General features: G+C 41.7%; 1 protein-coding gene across 1 annotated transcript; it reads left to right on the top strand.

Moving 5' to 3' along the window:
* The first annotated feature begins 265 nt into the window (after positions 1-265).
* ETFDH (electron transfer flavoprotein dehydrogenase) lies at positions 266-23,362 on the top strand. The gene is made up of 13 exons (XM_006261451.4): positions 266-385; positions 2,099-2,245; positions 3,132-3,361; positions 3,847-3,928; positions 4,306-4,424; positions 5,611-5,688; positions 10,707-10,853; positions 12,473-12,613; positions 14,857-15,000; positions 17,739-17,907; positions 21,609-21,791; positions 22,133-22,354; positions 22,644-23,362. Exons 1-13 carry the CDS (start codon positions 355-357, stop codon positions 22,805-22,807), a joined length of 1,857 nt encoding a protein of 618 aa, XP_006261513.2. The 5' UTR covers positions 266-354; the 3' UTR covers positions 22,808-23,362.
* The last annotated feature ends 32 nt before the right edge of the window (positions 23,363-23,394 follow it).

The following is a 23,394-nucleotide window of genomic DNA, read 5'->3' as shown; positions in this document are numbered from 1 at the left end:
TGCGTGCCGGGATTCCCAAAACAAGTACAGCGGTCGGAAGTACCACCCCCCAGGAGCGTGTGACATCACTTCCTACTCCCCTCTCCTCCCCTTCCTTTTCCTGCATTTCCTTTCACCCCCTCTCTTGGAAGCGGCGCATGCGCAATGCGCCGGCGTGGGAGGTAGCCATTGTCCTGCGGGGCATGCCGGGAGGCGTAGTTCTCTCCAGGGCTGCCTCGCGCCTCTGGCGAGTGCAGTTGAGCGGTCCCAGTCGGGATCCCAGCGCGCAGGCGCAGTGGGGCTGGGTGCTGGCGGCCGGGACAGTGGAGCAGTTGGTTCCGCCCGTGAGCCGAGGGTGTTGGGGGTCTGGCCACCATGTCCTCGCTGCGCCAGGCCTCCGGCCAAGGTAACGGTGGGGCCCCGGGGGGCGGTGTGCCCGGAGCTCCCTTCCCCCCCCCAGTCACACACAGAAGTGGAGCAAAGGTCACCGCCCTGCGGGCGGGGCGGGTGCTGACGTAGCGCAAGGGGCAGAGCGGGAGCCGGCAGCTGCTCAGGGAAGCGGCCAGGAAAAGTATACGCACACACGCACACCCCTCTGTATGTATCTATATAGAAATATATATTTTTTCAAAAGCAAAAATAAAAAGCCCCACAGCGCAGGTGCCAAGGCTGTTGTGGGCGCTCTCTCGTGTCTTTTGCGGGCGCTGTCTCATTGGCACGCCCAGCACCATTTGTTTGGCAGTTTGACGTTGGTCAGGCATGGACTTGGAAGTCGTGACCCTGTTGCCTGCTCCCTTGAACGGAAGGGGCGTGTGAGCAGGAAACCTGTTGTAGTTTTGTCCCTCGATCTGTGCCTGAAAGCAAGGTGCAAACAGGGGAGTTGCACAGAGCGGTGGGCACACCCCTGTCCCACCCCCGGCTCCACAAGGCCCCTCTCTGCCCCACGGAGCTATGTCACCCCACCCCCTCCCCCCAGCAGTGGTGACCCTGTTCTGGAAGGTCTGGGGATGTGGGGACTCAAGCTAATGTATTTCGGTTCTGTAACTGTGGATAACGGTGCTGCGTGTCATCAGTTTGGAATGCATATCGCTGTCGATAAGCTTGCTGCTGCTGCTTATTTTTTTACATTATGGAGCTAGTTCAGTGGTGCTCAACCAGTGGGCTGGGCATTCGGTGTCCAGTTCATCCATGGGCCAGATCTGGCGGCTGGATCCAATCCAGTGTCTGGGGTGGGCATAGTGGGGTCCCATCCAGCCACACAGAGGGTAGGGTGGCAGAGCTGGATCCCAGTCCCAACCTGGCCCTGTAGGAGAGAAGAAAGCTTGACCCAAACCCAGCCCCCAGCCCTGCAGGGGAAGGGAGCTTAGCCAGGCCCCAGTGCAGACACTTGGGATTTGGGAATTTGGGAGCAGTGGAACATAGCCATATTAATTGCCACCGCTCCCATACCACCAATGTTCCCAACCTGTGGGGAATCCCACGGGCCAGATACTATGGCTGTGTTTGGCCCTCAGGCTGGAGGGTGACCACCCCAATCTGCTTTAAACAAACTAGTTTCATTTAACTGAAAAAAAATAATTCCAAAATGCTGTACCTGTTCATTTTAATGGGTTGTGATTTCAGCCCATACAGCTAAAGTGCTGGTAACATATTGCTGAAATAGGAATAGAATTAGATAACTTCCTAGTTAGCAAGAAAAAGCAGAATAGCGCTAGTCAAGGATTTTGTTTTTCAGTACAGTTAAAGAGTGAAATTAAAATGGATGCTTCAAATAAAGGTTTCCTGCTTGTTCATTTTAAGTATGATTAAATTTTGGGGGGGGCCGATTTTAAATTGGATCACCCCCCACTAACTCACTATTATACGAGTGCAAGGATGAAAGCGCTGCTATGCACAGGTAGAATAGCGCCTCTTGCAATAAATAATCTCTCTCCAACCTTCTCTTTTTTTCCAAAACATGCATCAAAGTAGGATCTGGGTTAACTGATTTGATTAGGATTTTTCTTTTCAGTGTAAGATTTAAAAAAAACAAACAAACAAAATCTCAGGCTGAAGACTGTTTGTCATCAGTGATTGAGCCAGGTAAACGAGTCAGTTAATCTTGTTGTTTTTTGCACAGCACATTGTTGTTTTCGTGCTTTAAAGTTGATAAAGAAAGAGTGCCTGTCATCAGTGCGTGTTGCAAGATGGACTTCTTCTACTTCTGTGCCTCGTATAACCACACACTATACTATTCACCCTCGGGACAAGGACAAGCGATGGGAAGGTACGTGAAAAATTACATCAGAAAGCAGTTTTTTTATTACTTGCAGGCTTTCTAAAGTTTAAAACCATAAACATATATTTTACAAAGAGAATATGTTGTGTTGTGAGCAATACTAATGTTTCAGATAATGCATTATGGTTGTTTACAGTATTCATAGTGGTTTAAACTGGTCAGTTGTAATGCAGCAAATCTAATCATATTAAAGTATAGGACTTTAAAGAGGTGAATATGTAAATATGTCTTGTCATCTTAGTTACAAACTAGAAAAAGTTAGCATTTATTTGATCTTTATTTTACTATTGTCAGATATGTACTTTTATGATTTTGCATTAAAATCTTATGAGCTAGTCTTAAAAAAATAAGATGATTAAACTATTAAGTTTTTGCTACTTGGTTGTATAACTTGAATAACTTCAGTGGGTTTTAGGCCATTGTTGGACAAGGTGGGTGTATTTAAGTTCTAGCAGTCTCTGCTTCTGGAACAGCCTGGGGAGGCCAGTGACTACCAGTGTAGTCCGCTATACCTGAGACTTGGGTTACTGTTCCCAGCGTCATGAAGAAAGGGCAGAAACATAAAAGCCACTTCATGATTCTTTTACCTCCTGAGCTCGAGGCACCTGGACTTTCAGTGCTCAAGGATAAGTAGTTACCAGTGATGGTGTCTAGCATGTATAGTTCTTTATTGAGTCCCTGTTTGTTAGCAAATGGTGTTTGGGTGTTTAGTTCATTTTCTGTTGCATTGTTGTCCTTGCACAGCATAAATTTATTGTGATACCTGATATCTTCTATTGCAAAGCAAAACAGTAAAAGTTGCACTGATCAGAGACAGAGGGAGAACAGAGACAAATTATAGATACGATCCTTATATCATTTTTCTCTATTAAAGCGGTGAACATGGAAAGATTTGCAGAAGAAGCTGACGTTGTCATCGTTGGAGCAGGCCCCGCAGGACTTTCTGCAGCTATTCGACTCAAACAGTTAGCCATTGAGCATGACAGAGAAGTCCGTGTATGTCTGGTGGAGAAAGCTGCTCAGCTCGGTGCACATACGCTTTCCGGTGCTTGTCTTGAGCCACGTGCTTTGACAGAGCTTTTCCCAGACTGGAAGGAGCGAGGGGTATTTATGAACATTAAATTATTATAACTTACCCCTAACTTGTGAAAAAAAAAAAAAAAGAAACTCTTTAGTGGACCCCAGATTTTCTTAATAATAACCATTATTTATATTATTTCTTAATAAAAATCAAGCAAAATTTATTAAAGGAAAATATTTTCCTATTGTAAATATCTGTTTCCTTTAGATTCGTGGTGTAAAAATCTCTTGGCTATCATAATGATGGGTACTATAACAAACGCTGAGATAGGAACTGCTTATAAAAGCTCTGTGTCAGTTCCACTAGCCAAGAAGCATTAGCTGAATTGATCTCTTACCTGTTGCTCTTTCTGAGATGTGGCCTCTTGTGTACATCATTGATCTTTTGTATAAGACTACTGCTTCTTTGTTTTCTATTCTGTTAGATTTTTAATTGATTATTTTAAGAAGGAAATAGCATCTGTTTACCATCTAGCAGCAAGAAATAACTCTGATTTTTTTTTCTTTAGGCACCACTACATACTCCTGTAACTGAAGACAAGTTTGGGATTTTAACAAAGAGTTACAGAATTCCAGTGCCAGTCCTTCCAGGTATGGCTTGTACAAAACTTGAACACTTGATGAGAAATGGGGCTATGTTTTAATATGCTATAAAAAATAGCTAGTGCTCCAGTGTGCATTTCAAGTAGAAACTGCATATAATGGGGATTGAAAAGTCAGTTGTGTTAGAGCAAGTCCATAGACATTTTAATAAGCTACAATGATGAGGGCTGTATAAATAGATGGATGATAATACATAATATTGCACAGAGATCTCATATGCTTTATTGCAATCATAGCTAAGAATGATAAAACCAATCTTTATTTGAATTTTTACATCTTTCACACAGTATTTGCACTATGTATATGTATTCCCATTAATCCATGAATCTGGACATATTGTTGTATATTTCTCTCTTTTTGTCTAGGACTTCCAATGGTTAATCATGGGAATTACATAGTGCGCCTTGGACATTTTGTAAGATGGTTGTGTGAACAAGCAGAAGCTATGGGTGTTGAGGTATATCCAGGCTATGCAGCAGCTGAGGTAATGGGAATAGCTCTGCAAGTGAGAGAGTTTGGCCCAGTTTTTGATGTATTGTAGCAATCTCTGTATTACAGAGGAGTATTTAAGAAATTGGCTTGCCAGATTCTGAATTCTGTGGCCGTAACGTAGGAAATTACTGACATACTGTATTTACTTGAACAGAAAATGAGGTCTTTTTCTCCCGGTCAGCATGAGGGGAAGAAAAGTCCCATCTTAGAATCAAATATCAGGCCAGGGCAGGCAGAAGCTCAGCTCTGGCTTTGGCCCTGGGCTGAAGCTAGGGCTGAGCCACCACATGCCCTGGGCTGGAATAGCTTGTTTGGCAATGGAGGGGGCACACAGCCGGGGCTCACACAGGGGGACCTGCAGACTGCCTTCCTCCACTCCCGTGCACCCTGTTCTGTTCCTATACCTACCTCCCTCTCCCTCTACTTCCCTCCCCCCAGCTGCCCCTTCTCCTCTTACCTTCGGCTCTGGCTCCAGCCCTGACACTGCCCAGGTGAGAGCTGCTGCCACCTCTCTCTAGCTGGGCTGGGGCTGCGCTACTGCTGAATGCCCCAGAGCTGTAGCAATACTGCAGTGGAAGGTAAGGAGGGAGGCAGGGAATGGAGGGGTAGGCATGGAGCAGGTGGGGAGCAGACTACAGGAGGGAGCAGGGGTGGGGGAGGCAGGCTGGGCCAGGGATGGGTTGGGGCTGTGTTGCTGTTGGCTTCCCTAGAGGAGCAGAGCTGCAGCAGAAAGTAAGGGAGTGGGGGAGTGGGCAGGGAGGGGGAGAGTCAGGCACAGGCATGGAATGCAAGGGAGCAGGCACAGGCACGGAGGGGCAGGTATGGGGGTGGAGCAAGGGGTAGGAGTCTAGCCCCTTGCCCTCCCACTGCTGCTTTTCCTGCCATAGCAGTGATGGGGACAAATTTGAGATCACCTTCCACTAATTAGATTTTATACATGGAAGATTATAACAAATGTACCGTTTTCTATGTATAGAACCTAATTATAGAGGGGTCATCTTACATTCAAAGTACTTGCCTTTTAAGTTAATGAATAATTCGTTAGTTTTCAAGATTGTGTCCATAGACCGCTCATGTTGTTGGTTTTTTTTAATTCTGAGTATTCTGTACTTGGATATAATTTTAGAAATGCAATGAAAATAAATCATTAAAATCGTTCTTACTCAAACATTTTAAAGGTTCTCTTCCATGAAGATGGAAGTGTGAAAGGGATTGCGACAAATGATGTAGGCATTCAAAAGGATGGAGCACCTAAAGTGAGTACTCATCTCTTTGTAACAAACCTTCAAATCTGTAGTTGCTGCCTAAATCACTTTAGTGCTGTCTTTATGCTTGGTACTACATACACTTAAATTCTAGTCTCTGCCTCAAGTTTAAATCTAAAATATGTGCAAACAGTCCTTCATGGCCACAGGATGAAGCTCCAGTCTCAGGGTAGAGGAAGTTCTATTCTGGCATTGTCAGCAAAAACCTTTGCAGAAGGATGGATTATTTAAGGAGGAGTTACTTTGAGTGTGTAACTTTGAGTGTCATTTGACATGGGTAGAGCCTGGAGGAAAAGAAAAGAAGCCAAGGAAGAAAGGGAAGCATGGACAAAGCAGAATAATAATTATAGGTGGGAAAGCATTGCACCAGAGGGGAAATTTGCTCAGCAACGGCAGCAAGAACAGCTGCTGGTATGTGGGGAGCCCGTGCAGCAGCAGCCAGGAGTTAAGACTCTCTCCTACTCTGCTACCTAACACAGAGCTGAAATTCCCAGTTATGCCCATGCATAAAGGTGAGGGTTGAAGAGAGGTCTTTCTAGCTGTAACTAATAAAACACAGAACACTGTTCTTTTATAGGATTGCTGTCTTCTACCATAGTTGCAGTTAATTTTATCATCCTTTGCTAACCATTCCACCCTCTTTCCATGGATGCATTTTGGATGAATCTGTACGTCTGTTTTATGGCATGTGTATAACAGATCTGCCTCATTAAAATCGTTCTTGCTCAAACATTTTAAAGGTTCTCTTCCATGAAGGATTCTTTTGCCAGCTCCAGGTGATTTTTGCCTTGGGTCATGAAACAATTCTACATCCCTGTACCTCCATAGGAGAGGTTAGCCTAGAATACCACTTTCCCTGAGATCAAGCTTTATCACAATTAGTAAGGTAACAAAGCAGCAAAAAGATTTCTTACATAAAAAAAAAGAACTGAACATGAAAAGTGGGCCACATCATTTGAAGACGGAACAAAAAGACAAGTAAAATTTCTCACCCTCTCATCTGGCAACAAATTAGTCTTTCAGAGGGTCCTACCACTTTGGAGGCCAGGCGTTTAAAATTAAAAACTGCTGACTCTATTAGTCCTGACTGCTGGGGACCTGGAGTCACTCCAAGGGATAATCCAAAAACCATAACTATCTCACAGGTAGTTCCTAATTCAGGGGCAGGCAATATTTCAGGTGGAGGGCCGCTTATTGAGTTTTGGCAAGCCATCGAGGGTCATATTACAGGCAGCCAAGGGCAGATAGATATTAATTTTCTAAATTTTTAGGGGCCTCATGGGTTGGCTAGAATGGCCTGGCAGGCCACATCTGGCCTGTGGGCTGCATTTTGCCCACCCCTGTCCTAACATCTCCAAGTCATGCACCTACCACAGCCCCCCCCCCCCCCCCCCCCAATTGGTTTATTTGCTAAGTGTGAAAATCCTTCAGAAACTTCTTTTCTTCCTGAGGCATCTGGAATTCCCATAGTTAATGGCCCATCTCCCTGAGATTTATTTCTTATTGTTGGGTTGGAGCAACCATACTCCAGTGTCTTGGCCGCCCATCTTACAATAGCCATTTCTGCCCTGTGTCTGAGAATGGCCATTGCTCCTTTTTTTTTTTAGGAAAACAATTGGTCAGCAATACTTAGCAGTGTGCCCTCTCTCTTTTCCTTGGGTAGGCATTCCTCAGTTCTTTTGACACGTAAACAACTTGTAACTTGAGGCTTGGCTGTAACTTTTGGTTAGGCTCTGACCCCAAATTGTGAAGATACATACAGACAATATTAACATAATCCATATGGTGATAAAAATGACATAAATACAGTTTGTTTATTGGGTTTTCAAAGAGGCCGCGCATCAAAGAGGCCACAGGTTAACCAAACCAAACTTGGAACAGATGTCTCTTTAGGAGATGCTATAAACCCCTAAATCATTCCTGTTTTTGGGTGGGACCAGGGGGAGGGGTGAACTTTGGCAGTATACTTTAGGATAGTTGTAAAATTTGACTTTGAGTGTAATGTTTCTTAATTTTAAGTGCCTGGCCTCCCAGGTGGAATCCACAAATAAGTACAGTCTGGAGAGAGTCAAAACTGTTCTTACACTGAGTGAAGAGTTGCCTAGAACAAGCCAATGAGAAATGCCAAGGAAAGATTAAATCCTACCACTTTTTTGGAGCTTAATCTTGCACAAGGCTGGAAGGAAGCTCCTCTACTTATGATTCCAGGTTATGGACACACCCCTTATATTTCTTTCAAAACTAGGCAAGGGTCATAGTTTTGTTCTAAAAACAGTATCAGTGAAGGAGGAGGGGAAAATAGTGGTGGCCTTTTACACTGATTAGAGCACTTGCCCAGGATATGGAATTCCTTCTTCTCCTTGAGAGGGTTCAAACCCTAATCTACCTCTGGAGAGCCCTGTGTCCTGTGGAGTGACATCATCCCATCCTTCTATTGAAGCTGTTTCACTGTCCATAAAAGATGCCAAGATTCATTGGAAAATGAAGCAAACAGCAGTGCTTGTGATTTTTTTGTTTTTTTTGTTTTTTGTTTGGTTTTTTTTTAAGCCTAAAGTTCAGGGCATTTGCTTGGAGTGGGAAGATGTAAGTTCTCATCCTTGTTTTAAGAATTGTTGTAGTCCTGATTCACTACTACAGTACAAATGAATAAAAAGAAGGGGCAATGATAAAGTATACAATACAATAAGCATTAATTCTTCTACAGAAAGCAGAAGGATGCTAGCTGCAAGTACGCACGCACGCATGCACTCACATGTGCGCGCACACACTAAAAGACATATTGCCATTCTTATGAAGTACTTGCGCCCCTTATTTTTCCCTGTAGTTATGAGTGGGCACATGACCTGCTCCAAAGCCAGTGGTCTGCAGCAATGCTATTGCAAGCCCTGAACACTAGATGGCAGTTCGTATCATGCAGACTGCTACTGTGGTATGAACTGTCTACCAGTGTAGCTGTTTACAGCAAATAGACACACACAGGTGCAGTATAACATGTCCCTGTGAGTTGCTTGTTGCTTCTGCGGGACAGCTGTTATTAGAGTAGAGTGGCTTACACTGGTTTAAGTCTGTGTATCAAAATAGCAAATATTTTTACTATGAATTAGTCAATTTTCTCTGTACATTAGCATCTCCCCCTTTGGCCCTCCCCCAGAGGGAATAAGAGGAGCAGATGGATAAAGAAAAACTCCTGAGGGCCAGACTTAACCAAACCTTTATTTGAACAATGCTGTACAACAATGGTCCTGTTTTTAGTACACCATCAGGCTACAGCTCACAGCTGAGTAAATGAAGGAACCTCACCTTCTGCTGGAGGGACCCAGCAAGGAGGTAGTGGTTGTAGCCTGAGCTCTCTTCTCAGTACCAACTCCCTGCATAATTACCATGCTTGTCAGTGATATGAACTTAGTGCTCAACATTACATTCTTGTCGCATTATGTAACTAATGTTGGATCTAAGGTCCGCAATCTGTATAATAATATACAGTATAACAAAGAGCAGTCAGTCATAGAGCAGGCAGAAGGGTCTGCTGCTGTGCCCAGACTGTTCATCCCCAGTAGGTTAAAGGGGCACCTGTATGGTCTATTTAACTAATAGAATGCAGAATACAACCTAGGAAGTAACTTAAGACTAACACATAGCTGATACAAAGTAGAGCAGTGATTCTCAACCAAGGTTTTGTGGCACCCAGGGGTGCTGCCAGATCCTTTGAAGGATGCTATGAGGTGTGAGGAGATAACTGAAGTGTAAAGAGATAAGCAGATAAGAGCAGGATCAAGCTTGTCACTCTGGCAAATTCCCCACCCTCACTGCCAGACCCCTCTGCAAGGAAGTAAGCACTGTAATATATAAATGAGTTGTTGAAGCTGGGTGCCTCTCAAATTGCAAAAGTGAGGGGTGCTCCAAGCTAAAAAGGTTGAGAACCACTGCCCTAGAGGCCTACGTGCACACATACATGCACAGGAGGCACCTTTTCCAGGAGCATGTGAGACACCTTTATATAATAAGTATTTGTCTACATCAAATTAAAAATTTCAGTAAAACTTTTCTGTGCTTAACTGGGACGTGTTTATGTAAGAAAAATGCCAGAAGAGTTACTAATCATCTCCGAGACAAGTTTTGTTAAAAATACAGCTTTTCTTTTAATTATTCTCACTGTATATTTACAAACAAGATATTATAACTTCTTTATTGTTTTAATATAAAACAATTATATCTAAAAGAAAGATGCACTTGTTTTGGATCTTTTTTTGGCGAAGTTGTTGCTAACATCCAATTTCATTAAGATCTGGTAGTTTATTTAAATGTGCAAGAAAACTAATTTTCTATTGTTTATCTTTTTCTTGGCATGCACAGGAAACCCTTGAGTGGGATTTGAATCTATTTCAAGTCATATATATGTGTTGGAGGAGTATTTGCTCATAACTGAGTAATTTATTCAAAATGTTTTCTTACACGATGCATGCAAAATCCTGACAACGTGGACAAAATAACATACGATTAAGGGCCGTTATCCAAATGGCATGTTGTCCAGGATGGCAACTTTTTAAATAAATCTTAAATTTTGAAAGTTAGAGAGTAATATCCTCTACCCCGTTCTGGCTACACTTCATGAGAGATTAAAAATGCCAGTGTGATATAAATGGACCCAAAGATCCCCTTTTTAGCTGGTGAAAGTTTATCTGGTAAAAGATTTGTGGAAGGCGGTCTTTCAGGGAGCACCTCCCAAGGCCTGGCATACAGGGAGCATTTGTGGAGGTGAGGAGAGCATTTTAAAGTACAGTCACAGTCTGTTGTGGTACTTAAGCTTTGCACAACCCAGGGGAACTGTTTTGATTAGGATTGTTCCCAACATGCCCCAGAATCAGGAAGATGCAAGGTGTTATTAAGGCATTGCATTATACTGCCCCCTCTTTTAGGTCCAAGTTCTGTGTTGCACTTAGAGGTTCAGATTCAATCTCCTCTATATTTTCAAATCCATTTGGTGATTGTTGAATATTCTGCTTTTACAGGCTATCTTTGAAAGGGGTTTGGAATTGCATGCCAAAATTACAATCTTTGCAGAAGGTTGTCATGGACATCTCGCCAAACAGTTGTACAACAGATTCAATCTAAGGGAGAAGTGCCAAATCCAGAGCTACGGTATTGGACTGAAGGAGGTATCCCTAACTAATTTTAACTCAGTCTTTGTAAGCTTAAATAATTCCGGTCAGTTGAACTGTTTTCATTTGGGTGTGGGTATATCTGTACATGTATACTTATTTTGTTTGTATGTGTACGTGTGTGCACATATATTAAATAGTTTGTATAAGTAAAGAGGACAGTGAATTTTGACAAAACATGGGAATTAGTCTCGCACTGTTAAACCTTTGGTATTATAGAATGAGATGGAAAAGGCTAGTTAAGTTGTAATGCCTTTTTCCTGCCAGTGCACAACTACTTTCTCTCTCTTTTTTTTTTTAATGCTGTCAATCCATTTGCTTTCTGTTGCCGTTGTGTTTTCTTCGAACTTTATAACTAGAATTTACTGTCCCTCCCTTTTTTCTGGTTACAGTACAGTACAGTCTTCTGAAACCACATTGGCTGTATCACTATATGCCCCCTCCCCCAAACCCCAAAACAACCCCAAACCCCCCAAAACCTTAATTCACTGTTTTAACTCTTAGCCACTTCTAGCCTTAAGCCTAACTGACTCTGTCACTGCATAAGGGAGACCCAAGGCATAGCCACATTGGAAAGTTATCCAGGTATGGCTGTCTGCTACACCCCAATTCTTATTCTGTATGCAATTGTTCTGTGAAATTAGTGCCATGAGTTATGTTGTGCCCTAGTGTATTGGAATGATAGCTGAGAATGGTCTTCAATTGTCTTCAATTATGTTTCAGAATTATGCCAGTTACCCTTGGGGTCCAGCAACAATTCTAAAGGCGTCTAGCCCAGGCATTTTATTTAATTTGTAGAAATAGTGTGTGTATATGTAGAAACATATTTTGTGTTTTATGAAGTGCCATGTATTACTCATGTAAAGTAATGGTTTGGATTAAAGCAAAGAAAAGCATATTCAGAGGTTCAGAATATATTACTTTGTTCTCTATATTTAAATTTTTACTCCAAATTACAAAAAAGCTGTAAAATGTAGTTCAGATTATGGTATTTGAGGCTATGAAATTTATGGGAACATTTACAACAGCATTTCTTTACTACAACATTTCAAGCACTGTAGTATAATGGAAACAGAATGTGAACCATAATGTTTCTGGGATGCTCAGGGAGGCTGATTATAGTATCCTACTTAAAGTCCTAATTGAGGAAGTTATTAAAAGGAATTATCATTATTAATTAACAAAAATAATGCTTGGGGGTTTTTTTAAAAGTCAATATTAAGCACATGTTACTCTTTTTGAATTCATTAAGAAAAGTTATTTAAAATCACACATGTAAAACACAGGATCTTCTGTGATTAACAGCAAATGTTAGGGATTGTCACCAGCTTTATCTATCATGCTTAAAATATTAAGAAACAACTTGTGTAATTTGCTGATGTGTGGCGTTTCAAGGAAGGATAGTAATTGAAATGCCACTTAGAAATATGCTGGGAGGGCGTTTGTATTGCTTTCCTTACTTGATAATATAATGTAGCACAGTAAATTGAAAGTAACATGTATGCAGTTTTATTCCTATTGCATCTAGTTGGATTGTGGTTTTATGTTGCATTATAAAAAAAATCTATTACTGTATTTTGCATTGTAAAGTAGTTTCTGGGTGACCTGTATTCCAGTTGTGGCTTGTTGATGAAAAGAAGTGGAAACCGGGAAGGGTAGAACACACGGTAGGCTGGCCCTTGGACAGACATACATATGGAGGATCCTTTCTTTATCATTTAAATGAAGGTGAACCATTAGTAGCTCTTGGGTTTGTGGTAAGTTATTTTTTCTGCTAATACAAAGTTTATTTATATGCAGTTTTTGTTTCTTTATTAACTTTCAATGTGGCCTCTCTTAACAGCAGACCATTTGATTCTTGATCCCTAATGCTGTTGTTACTGTAGGAGAAGTGGATCTAAGTCATTCTGGTTTAGCTTAATGTCTCTATAGCAGGGGTTTTAAACCTTTTTAAATAAGTGTACCCCTTTGGTCTCAAAGTTTCAGCTCATGTACCTCTTTATATTTTTTTCTTGGTGGGGGGGGTGGTAGATTGAGGTCCCCATGGTGAAGAAGGGGCTGGGGCTGGGGCTGGGGCTGGGGCAGGAGCAGGCGCTGCATAGGCAGAAGGAGAAATAATCATTGATCCCCAAGTAGATCATCCCAGGCAAAGCTTTGTCTAGCCCGGCCTTAAAAACTTCCAAGAACGGAGATTCCATCACCTGTCTAGGTAACTTGTTTCAGTATCTATGGCTCTTTTTTTCATAAAGTACAACCCCTCCTCCCTCCTCTTCTGTGCCTGTCCTTCTTGAACAGTTTGTACCCTTCCATGGCAGTGTTCCAGGCATGCGAGCTATCCCACCAAGTCTCTGTTATTCCAAGCACGTCATAATTCTGTGACTGAAATGCTTCCTTTTGTTTAATATCTTCATCAGTGACCTGGAAGAGTGGAGGGAAGTTTGAAGATGGTACTAAGCTGGGAGGAGTAGTAGATACACTGAAGGGTAGGACCAGGATTCAGAGGGACCTAGACAAATCAGAAGATGGGACCAAAAGAAATCTCATGAGGTTCAATAAGGAAAAGTGCAAATCCTGCATTTAAGACAGAATAATCCCATGCACCGGTACAGGCTGGGAACTGAATGGCTAAGCAGCATCTTTGCAGAAGAGGGATTACAGTGGATAAGCTGATTATGAGCCAACAGTATGTCCTTGTTGCAAAGAAGACAAATGGCATGCTGGGCTGCATTCGTAGGAGCATTGCCAGAAGATTGAGGGAAGTGAGTATTTCCCTGTATTTGGCACTGGTGAGGCCACATCTGGAGTGCTGTGTCCAATTTTGGGCCCCCCACTACAGAAGGGATGTGGACAGACTGGAGAGAGTCCAGCAGGGGGGCAACGAAAGTGTTTAGGGGGCTGGGGCATATGATTTGTGAGAAGAGGCTGAGGGAACTGGGCTTATTTAGTTTAGAGAAGAGAAGACTGAGAGAGGGGGATTTATTAGCAGCCTTCAACTACCTGAAGGGTGGTTCCAAAGTGGATGGAGGTAGAGTGTTTTCAGTGGTGACAGAACAAGGAGCTATGGTCTCAAGATGCAGCAAGGGAAGTTTAGGTTAGATATAAGGACAGAGTTTCTTACTAGAAGGATAGTAAAGCACTGGAACACATTACCCAGAGAGGTTGTGGAATCTCCATCTTTGAAGGTTTTTAAGAAGTGGCTAGACAAATCCTTGGCTGGGATGATATAATTGGGGATGGTCTTGCTTTTGAGCAGAGGTTTAGAATAGATGACCTCCTGAGGTCCCTTCGAATCATAATTTTCTGATTCGTAGTCTATCAAAGCTGGAATTTGGCCATATCTAGAAGGATGTGCCTATGTTCATGCTTTTGAATGGATGTAAAATATGAACTAGGCATTTAGGCAGCTGGCATAGTCTGTGTTCATTATCTGTCTTTATAGCATTTTTCCCTGATGCCTTATACTGATGCTTCATCTATTTGGAAATGTTAATTGACTCAGTTCTAAGTCATGTAAAACAGTGCTTACAAGTATTGGTGAGAAGACCATGGGAGAGCGCCCTGGGGATAAGAGTAGCCCATATTTCTGTTCTACATTCAACATTTTGAAATATGATTTGGAAATTATAATGCCTCAACCACACAGCACAGGACAAACCACGATTAATGCAGTTGCATTGCTTTATTTCCTGTGGGAACAGGAGCTGGGTAGTGTGGAAAGTATCTTAACCAAGTTGTAAATATTTTGACTAGGACCGGGCACAACTTTGTGGTAGCAAAATCTTCAGACTTGGCTCTAATTGTAGCATAAATGAAACATAGCTTGGCTACTGCATTTATCTTTAGTTTTAAAAGAGCCTGAAACTGGTATGATATGAAATGGGCTCATCATGCCTTATTAACATTAAGACACTTTATAGCAGCAATATAAAACTATCATCTCTTTTGTTGATTTATTCATATTTAATGTTTCTAACATCATGTTTACCTGTTTTGTGTATAGATTGGCTTAGATTATCAAAATCCCTACTTGAACCCCTTTAGAGAGTTCCAGAGGTGGAAGCACCATCCCAGTGTGGAGCCTACTTTGGAGGGTGGAAAAAGGATTGCATATGGTGCAAGGGCTTTGAATGAAGGTGGTTTCCAGGTAAGTATTTTGTAACTTTATTAGACTATTTACCTTGAATTTTCTTGGGCCACAGTGCTAGTTATACTAATTCCAGTTTGTCTACTGGCAAGTCTCCATTGGCTTATTATGGAAGGTTAGATAAAGACAGAAGTAACTACAGATCAGAAGAAGAAAAGTCTTTTGGGTCTAGCAAATCTCATTGGATGTTCTACAATAAGCTGATCGCCACTACTTGGGAAACTGCACACTGTTTATTAGACTGAGCATATGGCCAGATCTCTCTTGTCTCTGTTGCAGCAGAATTGTGCAAAACAGCAAAGGTATTACAATAGTCAGTAATGAACATATTGCTAACAGGCAGCGGGTAGATGTACTCTTTTTCCCTTGGTCTCTACCAGTTTATGTGAATGAGTTCCAGAGAAATACAGATGAAAGAATTAAGGCTGTTTCTTTTAGCCCCTGTGGACATTCTCCACAGCTCAGCAAGAATACAGTTAAAATTTCCAGCTCATGAGCCTGGCTTTCCTCTGAGTTTTTCGTAATGTAAGAAACCTTGCATATTTGCTGTGGCCGAGCTTGACTTCTTTTATTTAATGTGCTTTGTACCTACATTAAATGGAGTTTACTTTCCTGTATCTCCTGGTTGACCAGAAATTTTAAAGAGATGCACTCTAGAAAGCTCATATCTTTTAAAGATGTGCTTCTTGGGTTTAAGAACATCTCATTGAATTGGCTGGAAGCAAAATATGGTCCTAGTAGTAGAAATAGAGATTTCTAAAATAGTTGTCTTGACAATAATTGTAGAAGTCCTTGATCAGTTGTCACAATGGAGCCATAATAGCACTGTAAGCTCTTAGTTTCCCTTTCATTTGGTGAAGATGATTGCCTCATGTAGAAAGATGCACAAAATGGCCAAATACTCTGATACTTTTATCTTTTTAATTAGCTTTAGAATAACTAATTGACAGATATTTCTATCTTTCACTATGGTGGTGCTGTTACTTGGGGGACAAGTTATGGCCCTTAAGTGCTTTCCTCTTTTGAGCATTTAATATATTGTATACAAACAGCTGTTTGACTTGGCAACTTTAATAATTCAGGCACCCAAAGTATAATGGCATAAGCCTACAGCAAGCATGCTTAGTATGCATTTCATGAATATTGCTTCTCCCTTTCCCTGCTGCTTCCTCTGTCATGTAATTTACTAAAAATTATGTCAGAAGTCAAGTTTTACTTATAAAATATGCCAAGGTGGGGGCTCCTGTTAAAGCTGTTCACATCATTATAAATACTTAAATGTTTCATTGAGTGAAAGTGACTCTACAGTACAGTGGTTAGGGCATTTACCTGTGAGATGGGATTATCTGGGATTGGTTCCTGTTTCCATGTCTATTTAAATGTTTTATTTGAAATGGAATTTTCAGCAGGAAAGGATTGAGACAATATACTACAACCTTTATAGTTAGGGTACTCTCCTGAGACATGCAGTTCAAATCCCTGCTGTGAATCAGGCAGGGAAGGGTTTTAACCCTGGGTCTGCTGCATCCTAGGTGAGTGCCCTAACCAGTTAGTTATGGGATATAAAAGGGTTACCACCACCGTCTGTGCCTAAGTCCTGAAATTTTTTGGTTAACCTTAAAAGTGTTTGCCAACTTCACCAACTGATTTTGGGTCAGTTAAAACCACACTATTGACCTAGTCCTATTCAGAAGTAGTAAGAAATAACTTCAAAGAGATTTCTACAATATAGTAAGATATACTTATTAGTGTGGGGGGCATGTCTCTGGCTGTTTAGGACATATCTGAATCACCTGATTATTTTCAGTTTGTAGCTACAGAGACATCATTTTCTACATGCAAACATTTTCAGAATTTACCCTGGTAGACGGTGTCAGGCTTCTCAGAGAAAGGGACTAGAGGGACAGTTTGTTCACAAACTGTTTGGTTGTTAGTCTCCAAGTAAGTTTTTTTTTTTTTTTTCTTCCTGTAGAGGAATTGGGATTTTATGCCAAATTGTATAGTGTATACAAAGTCTGTTTGTCAACTGAGAGGATGTAGAACTGAACACTAAACAGAGAGAAGAATCAAGAAGTTTTATTCCACAGTGAGATCAGCATGCACACCGTCGCATGATTTGCCTTATTCTGTAGTGGGGAGCAGTCTTCTTTGGATCTCTCAAATGTATTAACAAATGCTTCCTATCCTTGCAGCAGCAGGACATTGACATCATTCCCCTTCTCTACCTGTGGTAGTGTAGGGTTTTGGTGTTTTGGGGCAATGTGTCCTCATTTGCAACAGGGTCCTTTGTGTACTTTTAAGAATAGGCTAGACAAAAAAAAGTGTATAGGGTATTTTGGAAGGGGGTGATCCTGCCTTGAGCAGGTGGTTGGACTAGATGACTTCCTGAGGCCCTTTCAAGCCCTCCTTTTCTATGATTGTGTGATTCTTTTAAGATGGATACACTGACTATGGGAGAAAGCATGCTTTTCTATTTTTAAAATAAATGTTAACTTACTAAATTGGAGATCAGAAGAACTAGAAAGGACTGACATTCCACAGTATCTGATCTTTCATTCGCTCACTGCCAGAAGACCATGACTTAAGTAGAACTGCTCTACCTAATCTTTTAGGTAGTGCATGAGCTAAGTGTGATATTACACATAGCATTTCTGGTCATGTGCCAAATTTGATTTTCATTAATTTGGTTACTTTAAGAAAATGCAGATATTCATCTCAGTACATGTTTTTCTCTTCAGTCTATACCCAAACTCACCTTCCCTGGTGGATTACTGATTGGTTGCAGTCCTGGTTTTATGAATGTTCCTAAAATCAAAGGTACACATACTGCAATGAAAAGTGGCATGCTGGCTTCAGAAGCTATTTTCAACCAATTAACTAATGAAAACGTCCAAGGAAAGACAACAGGTAAGATTGCCATACTTTAGATTTGTAATTGGCTAGCACAGGGAAAACTTTTCTGGCTGCGGGACTGGAATGACCCACCTCAGGTCAAAGGCAGGTAGGTCAGCAGTAGGATCCTGCTTCCATGACTGGTCATTCTGACAGCAGGGGCTTCAGCCACCAAAGCCTTGCATCTGCAGGCTCGAGCCCAAGGTTCTTCAGGCCTGCCGACCCCTGGACCAGCATATACAATTGAAACTATCTGCATTAATTGCATTGAAACCATCTGCATTAATTGTCTGAATATGAAGGAGCTGCTTGAAAAAATAATAAATCACCATTACTGTGATGGTTCAAGACAAAATTAATACATTTGGGTTTTTTTCTGCAAGTCAGAATGTCTTGTGTTTGGTTACAGTGAATAGATCTGGTCCTTGCACTGTAGTGGAGAATGCAGTGTGCTTTGACATAAAGGGGCATTATGGGTTTTAAGTCTAAATTTACTGTCCATGTTTTTAAAGAAAAATCTTTTAAGGTTGACTTTCACAATTTTTAAAAAATATTTAGGTAGCAGCAGATGAGTGTCTTTGCTTGCAGCTCGAACAGTATTACTGCATTAGTGCAGACAGTGAAAGGCTGCCATCTGTCATTGTTCCAGCTGAAGGAAATGCAAATAAAATCATACAATGCGATTTAAAAAATGTAATGTGCTATTCAATGTTAAGTTGTCAGATTATTACACTTCTGTTCCACTGAAACTTAACCTTACAGCAGTGGCACCCTGGGTAAGAATCACTGCCTTACACAGTCCTTTCATTGCAGTAATATCCTGTATGCATCCCATTATTTGTCATGTGCAGCTTATGTTGCTTTATATAAAATAGCAAACACATCCTGCAATAGGTGCCCTACATTGGTAGCGTTGTACTATTGTGTGGCTTTGTTTATGCATAAATTGTTCTCTCTGGTAGTTGTCACCGTGAGTCTGGAGAAGTCACAGATAGATAGTGTCAGAACTTGATCTGGTCCTATAATCTTTTAGCCTTTTGTGATGTTTGGAAGCCTAAACTTTGTAATGTTGCTATTCCCTAAAACTCCAAGTTGTTATAACCATTTAAAAATGTATGCTAATATTTTATAACTACAGGCACGGTGCAAGATAGTCTTGTAGTATCCTTAGCAGTTGGATTGTTCAGCTTCTAGCTAGCATACTTAGAAGCGATCTGCAGTAAAAAGCCATCATGCTAATATACTGTTCCTTTATGGTAGTTAGATCTGTTCCCATTGTGGAAAGGATTGGAAAATTACGTCCTTCAGCTTCATTACAAAACTGTTTTTCTTGTGTACTTAGGAAATAAAAAGTTGTTTTGTTACAGGCTTTTAAGTGTGGCAGTACAGTGTGCTGTAAAGTGGTGCATCTTTTAGAGTAGGCAGGCCTTTACTTTATTTATTTCAATATCCATTCTGATACAGTATTGATAATTGGAATGAATGTTGCTCCAGGAGCTTCTTCTGATGCTGTTTCTCAGGTCTGCCTTTAAAATCAATCTGTTACAACAGAATTACATTTTAAAGCAGCATAATATACTGTATTTTCCATATCCAAGACAACAATGAATGCAAGACAACCCCTCAGCAATTAGATTGCATACATGGTACATTTATAAATTTTGTTGTAAGGTTCAACATGTAGAGTTTAACTATTGGAGCAACATCTTAAATTCATCCTCCCCAGCTACAGCCAGGCAAGTAGCGGTAGGGGGCCAGGTGGTAGGGCAGTCAAGTAGCCTGACCCTTCCCCCTTGCTGCCTGTCTCCCTTCTCCTCCTGCCTCCCTGTGATGCTATTCCCTTTGCCCCCTGGCACCTGCCCTGCCTCCCAACTACCCCCTCCTCTTTCCCCACTGCAACTTACCTTCCAGCCCGGCTCCAATCTGGAGCACTTGGCAGCTCCAGTCCTCACCTGGCCATGCAGCAGTATTTCCAGCAGGGTGGGACGGGTAGCGGTTTCAATTACCAGCCTGGGTTGGAGCTGAAGCCACAGCAGTTGCCTGTGCTCCTGCCCCACTTAAACCCAAGATGGGGTGCTTTTTGTCCCCATGTTAATGAGGGAGGAAAAAACACCTTGTCTTGGATTCAAGTAAATACAGTACTGTAAGAGGATGGAGTTCTAGATATCAGCGCATTTATTTTGCATAAGCTCTAGAACAGGCTTGTCCAACATATGGCCCGCGGGCCGCCATGCAATTTTATCTGGCCCGTGGCAGCGCTGGCAGAGCATGGAGCCCTGGCGGTGGTGGAGCACGGAGCCACGGTGGCGGCGCTGGTGGAGCGACAGCGGTGGAGTGCAGATCCGCAGCAGCGAGGTGGGCAGGGCTGGCCCGTGGGCCCCAGCCAGCAGTGAGGGGAGGGGAGCTGCTTTCCCCTGTGGGGCCTGGCTCATCAGTGAGCCGGCTCTTGCCGCAGCTGCCCTGAGGGCTGCGCGGAGAGGGGCTTCCCTAGCCACACCTGATCGGACGAGCTGGGGACGGGCTCTACCCCTTGACCCCAGCATGTGGCCAGGGGAGCTGCAGCATGGCCCGCGCCCTGCCAGCATGCATGGTGGACGGAGGTACAAGGTAAGTTCCTGCGCAGAGCTGGCTGGGGGCGCCTCGGGGCCGGCTGGAGGCACAGGGTAAGTTCCCGTGTGGAGCTGGGGGCATCTCGGGGCCGGGGCGGACGGAGGCACGGGGTAAGTTCCCTTGCAGAGCAGACCCGTTTCGTTATCACTTCCTGCAACTTCACTGGTGTCAAAGGTCACGTGACATCACTTCCTGATGTCATGTCACTTCCTGTGAGGTCTTTGAATATGGCTTGCCGGCTGACTGGGTGATAAAAAGTTTGTGATCCAGCCCCACATTCAGAAAGGTTGGACACCCCTGCTCTAGAAGTTAGAATGCTATGGTTCTCAGGTTTTAAAGGTTAAGGGGAAAAGTTTAGGCCTAGGTAGCAAAAAAGCTATTTCAGATAATGCTTCCTACCCAACAGAGTCAAGATTTTACAGTACTGGTGCCTTCTAAGGATGTCAACATTTGTCTTCATTTTTACATTTCAAAGGCAAAATGATTTTGAGAGAGACAGTTGGGCAAGGCTTAACATTTCTCTGTATTCAGACTGCATGGGCAGAAACAGCATCATTTAGTCTAAACGACCTGCATGTGTCACAAGCCTTTTTAGGTATCTGCCACTGACTGTCTTGAAAGTAGATCCTCCTGTATGGTGTGGAAGCATGGTAATTTTGTATATTCCTAGCTTCCCATTCTAAATTTCTTCTCCAGTCATCAAGCAACAGAGTTTTTTAAATGGTATGTATAGGGTTTTCAGGATTTTTTTTTCCACAAGAGACTTCAATAGTACTTGTTTTCCTCTGTAAATAAAGGAAGGATATCTGTTTACTGGAATTAAATTCAACTTTACAAATGCATAGGAAGAACTTTTTCAGAAGAGAGCCCTCAATAGCAGTTTTTAGATGTGTGGCATCTTGGTTACTTTTACGTCACTTTTTTCAGTGGAACTAAAAGCCAGGTAAATTTAGATATACTCTTATGAAACAGCTATAAAAACTGAGTTTTTATTTTATAAATCAATGCTTGAGCACTGTAAATTAATACAGTATTGACCATTACTTTTCAATTTGCAACCAGTTTTGAGTACAATCTTCCCTTTAAATACTCATTTCTGTTTTTAGGACTTAATGTGCCAGAATATGAAGAGAATTTAAAGAAATCCTGGGTATGGAAAGAAATTTATTCTGTTAGGAATATCCGGCCTTCCTGCCATGGAGTGTTGGGTGTATATGGAGGAATGATTTACACAGGCATATTTTACTGGATACTGAGAGGAATGGAGCCATGGACGTTAAAACATCCAGGTAACTTTCCTTCAGCAGATTCTGCTGTATGTTTTGTATCTGTTCTCTGGCCTTTTAATATTAAATCTAGCAATAGACTGGTTAGTTCTTACATGGGAGATCTTTCAAATACACAAACCAAGGCCAGAGTGGTTACTTGATAAGTGTATTTGTGTCTGGATCACTGCCCTAATGTAATTGGACTGAGGGGTAGGGGTAGTATTTTTTTTGTTCTCACTTTCAGTTATTAGGACACACATTCCACACATTGCTAAAGTGTCCCATTTAAAATTTAATTTGAATACCTACAAATTACTTGACCTAAACACCAATACATTGACTTATGTCATTCAAAATTTCAGGGGCAGACTTTGCTCAGCTAAAACCAGCCAAAGACTGCACACCTATTGAATATCCAAAGCCTGATGGAAAAATCAGTTTTGATCTCCTATCTTCTGTGGCTCTAAGTGGTACAAATCATGAACATGATCAGCCTCCTCATTTGACATTAAAGGATGACAGCATCCCTGTGAATAAGAATTTAGCAATATTTGATGGACCAGAACAAAGATTCTGTCCTGCAGGTATGTAAAATGAATTGTACGTTAAAACATTTTTTTCCCCTCACTACGGCCTCACCCTTTTCCCTAAGAACTTTTGTGACTAGACAATCGGTGCAACTACACAGGAAGTATCAACTGAACATTTAAGTCCCCATACTGTAAAATCACAGCCCTTATTTAATTACTTTTGAAGAGTGCAAGAACTTGTGAGTTATGAGCATAGAACTTGTATTATGTCCTTTTTTTAATTTTTGGATTTTAAGGTCTTGAGTAACTGACCCAAATAGTGACATTGCTCTTGTCTTCACAGGAGTTTATGAGTTTGTTCCTCTGGAAACAGGAGAAGGGTCACGGCTTCAAATAAATGCCCAGAACTGTGTCCACTGCAAAACATGTGATATTAAAGACCCGAGCCAGAATATTAACTGGGTAGTACCTGAAGGTGGAGGAGGACCAGCCTATAATGGAATGTAAACCTGATCAAAACTGTCCAATGAACTTCTGACATGATGCTGTAAGCTCCTACAATGAAGTTTTACAGGAACTGTGCTGCAGTGTAAGCATATAACTGACCTGAATGTTTGAGGTAATTTTGCCATTCTAAACTTCAGGCTGGATCACTATGTTAAAGCATAATGCCTTTGCATTTGCTATTATTTGTGAGAAGCTTCATCCAAGCAAGTGGAGCAGCAGACAAAAAAAACCAAACGAACAGGTCTTTTCTTGATTTTTTTTTTTTTTTTTCTGTCAATGTGGAATCTGATTTTTTGCCAGTGGTTAAGTGGACATATCCAGAACTCTGGATGTGAAAGAATTAAAAACGGTGATTCTTCATCTTCAGTGATGAGTACGTGTCTGCCCTGCCTTAAATGTCCTATAAATAGAATCTTGATCCAATAAGTGCATTAGAAAAAAAATCAGTCTACAAAACTCACCGATTTCAATTATTATACTTCATAATATTTAACTCTTGGTATTTCAAGGGAAGAAATTTCTAATAAAGTTTGTAAGTACTATATATAAACTTAATTGATAAGTTGTCACTTTATTTTTACAAACTA

Source organism: Alligator mississippiensis, chromosome 2 (assembly GCF_030867095.1).
Source record: "Alligator mississippiensis isolate rAllMis1 chromosome 2, rAllMis1, whole genome shotgun sequence".
NCBI lineage: Eukaryota > Metazoa > Chordata > Crocodylia > Alligatoridae > Alligator > Alligator mississippiensis.
The sequence above is the reverse complement of the archived record's forward strand: the minus strand, read 5'-3'. Positions and strand labels throughout refer to the sequence as shown.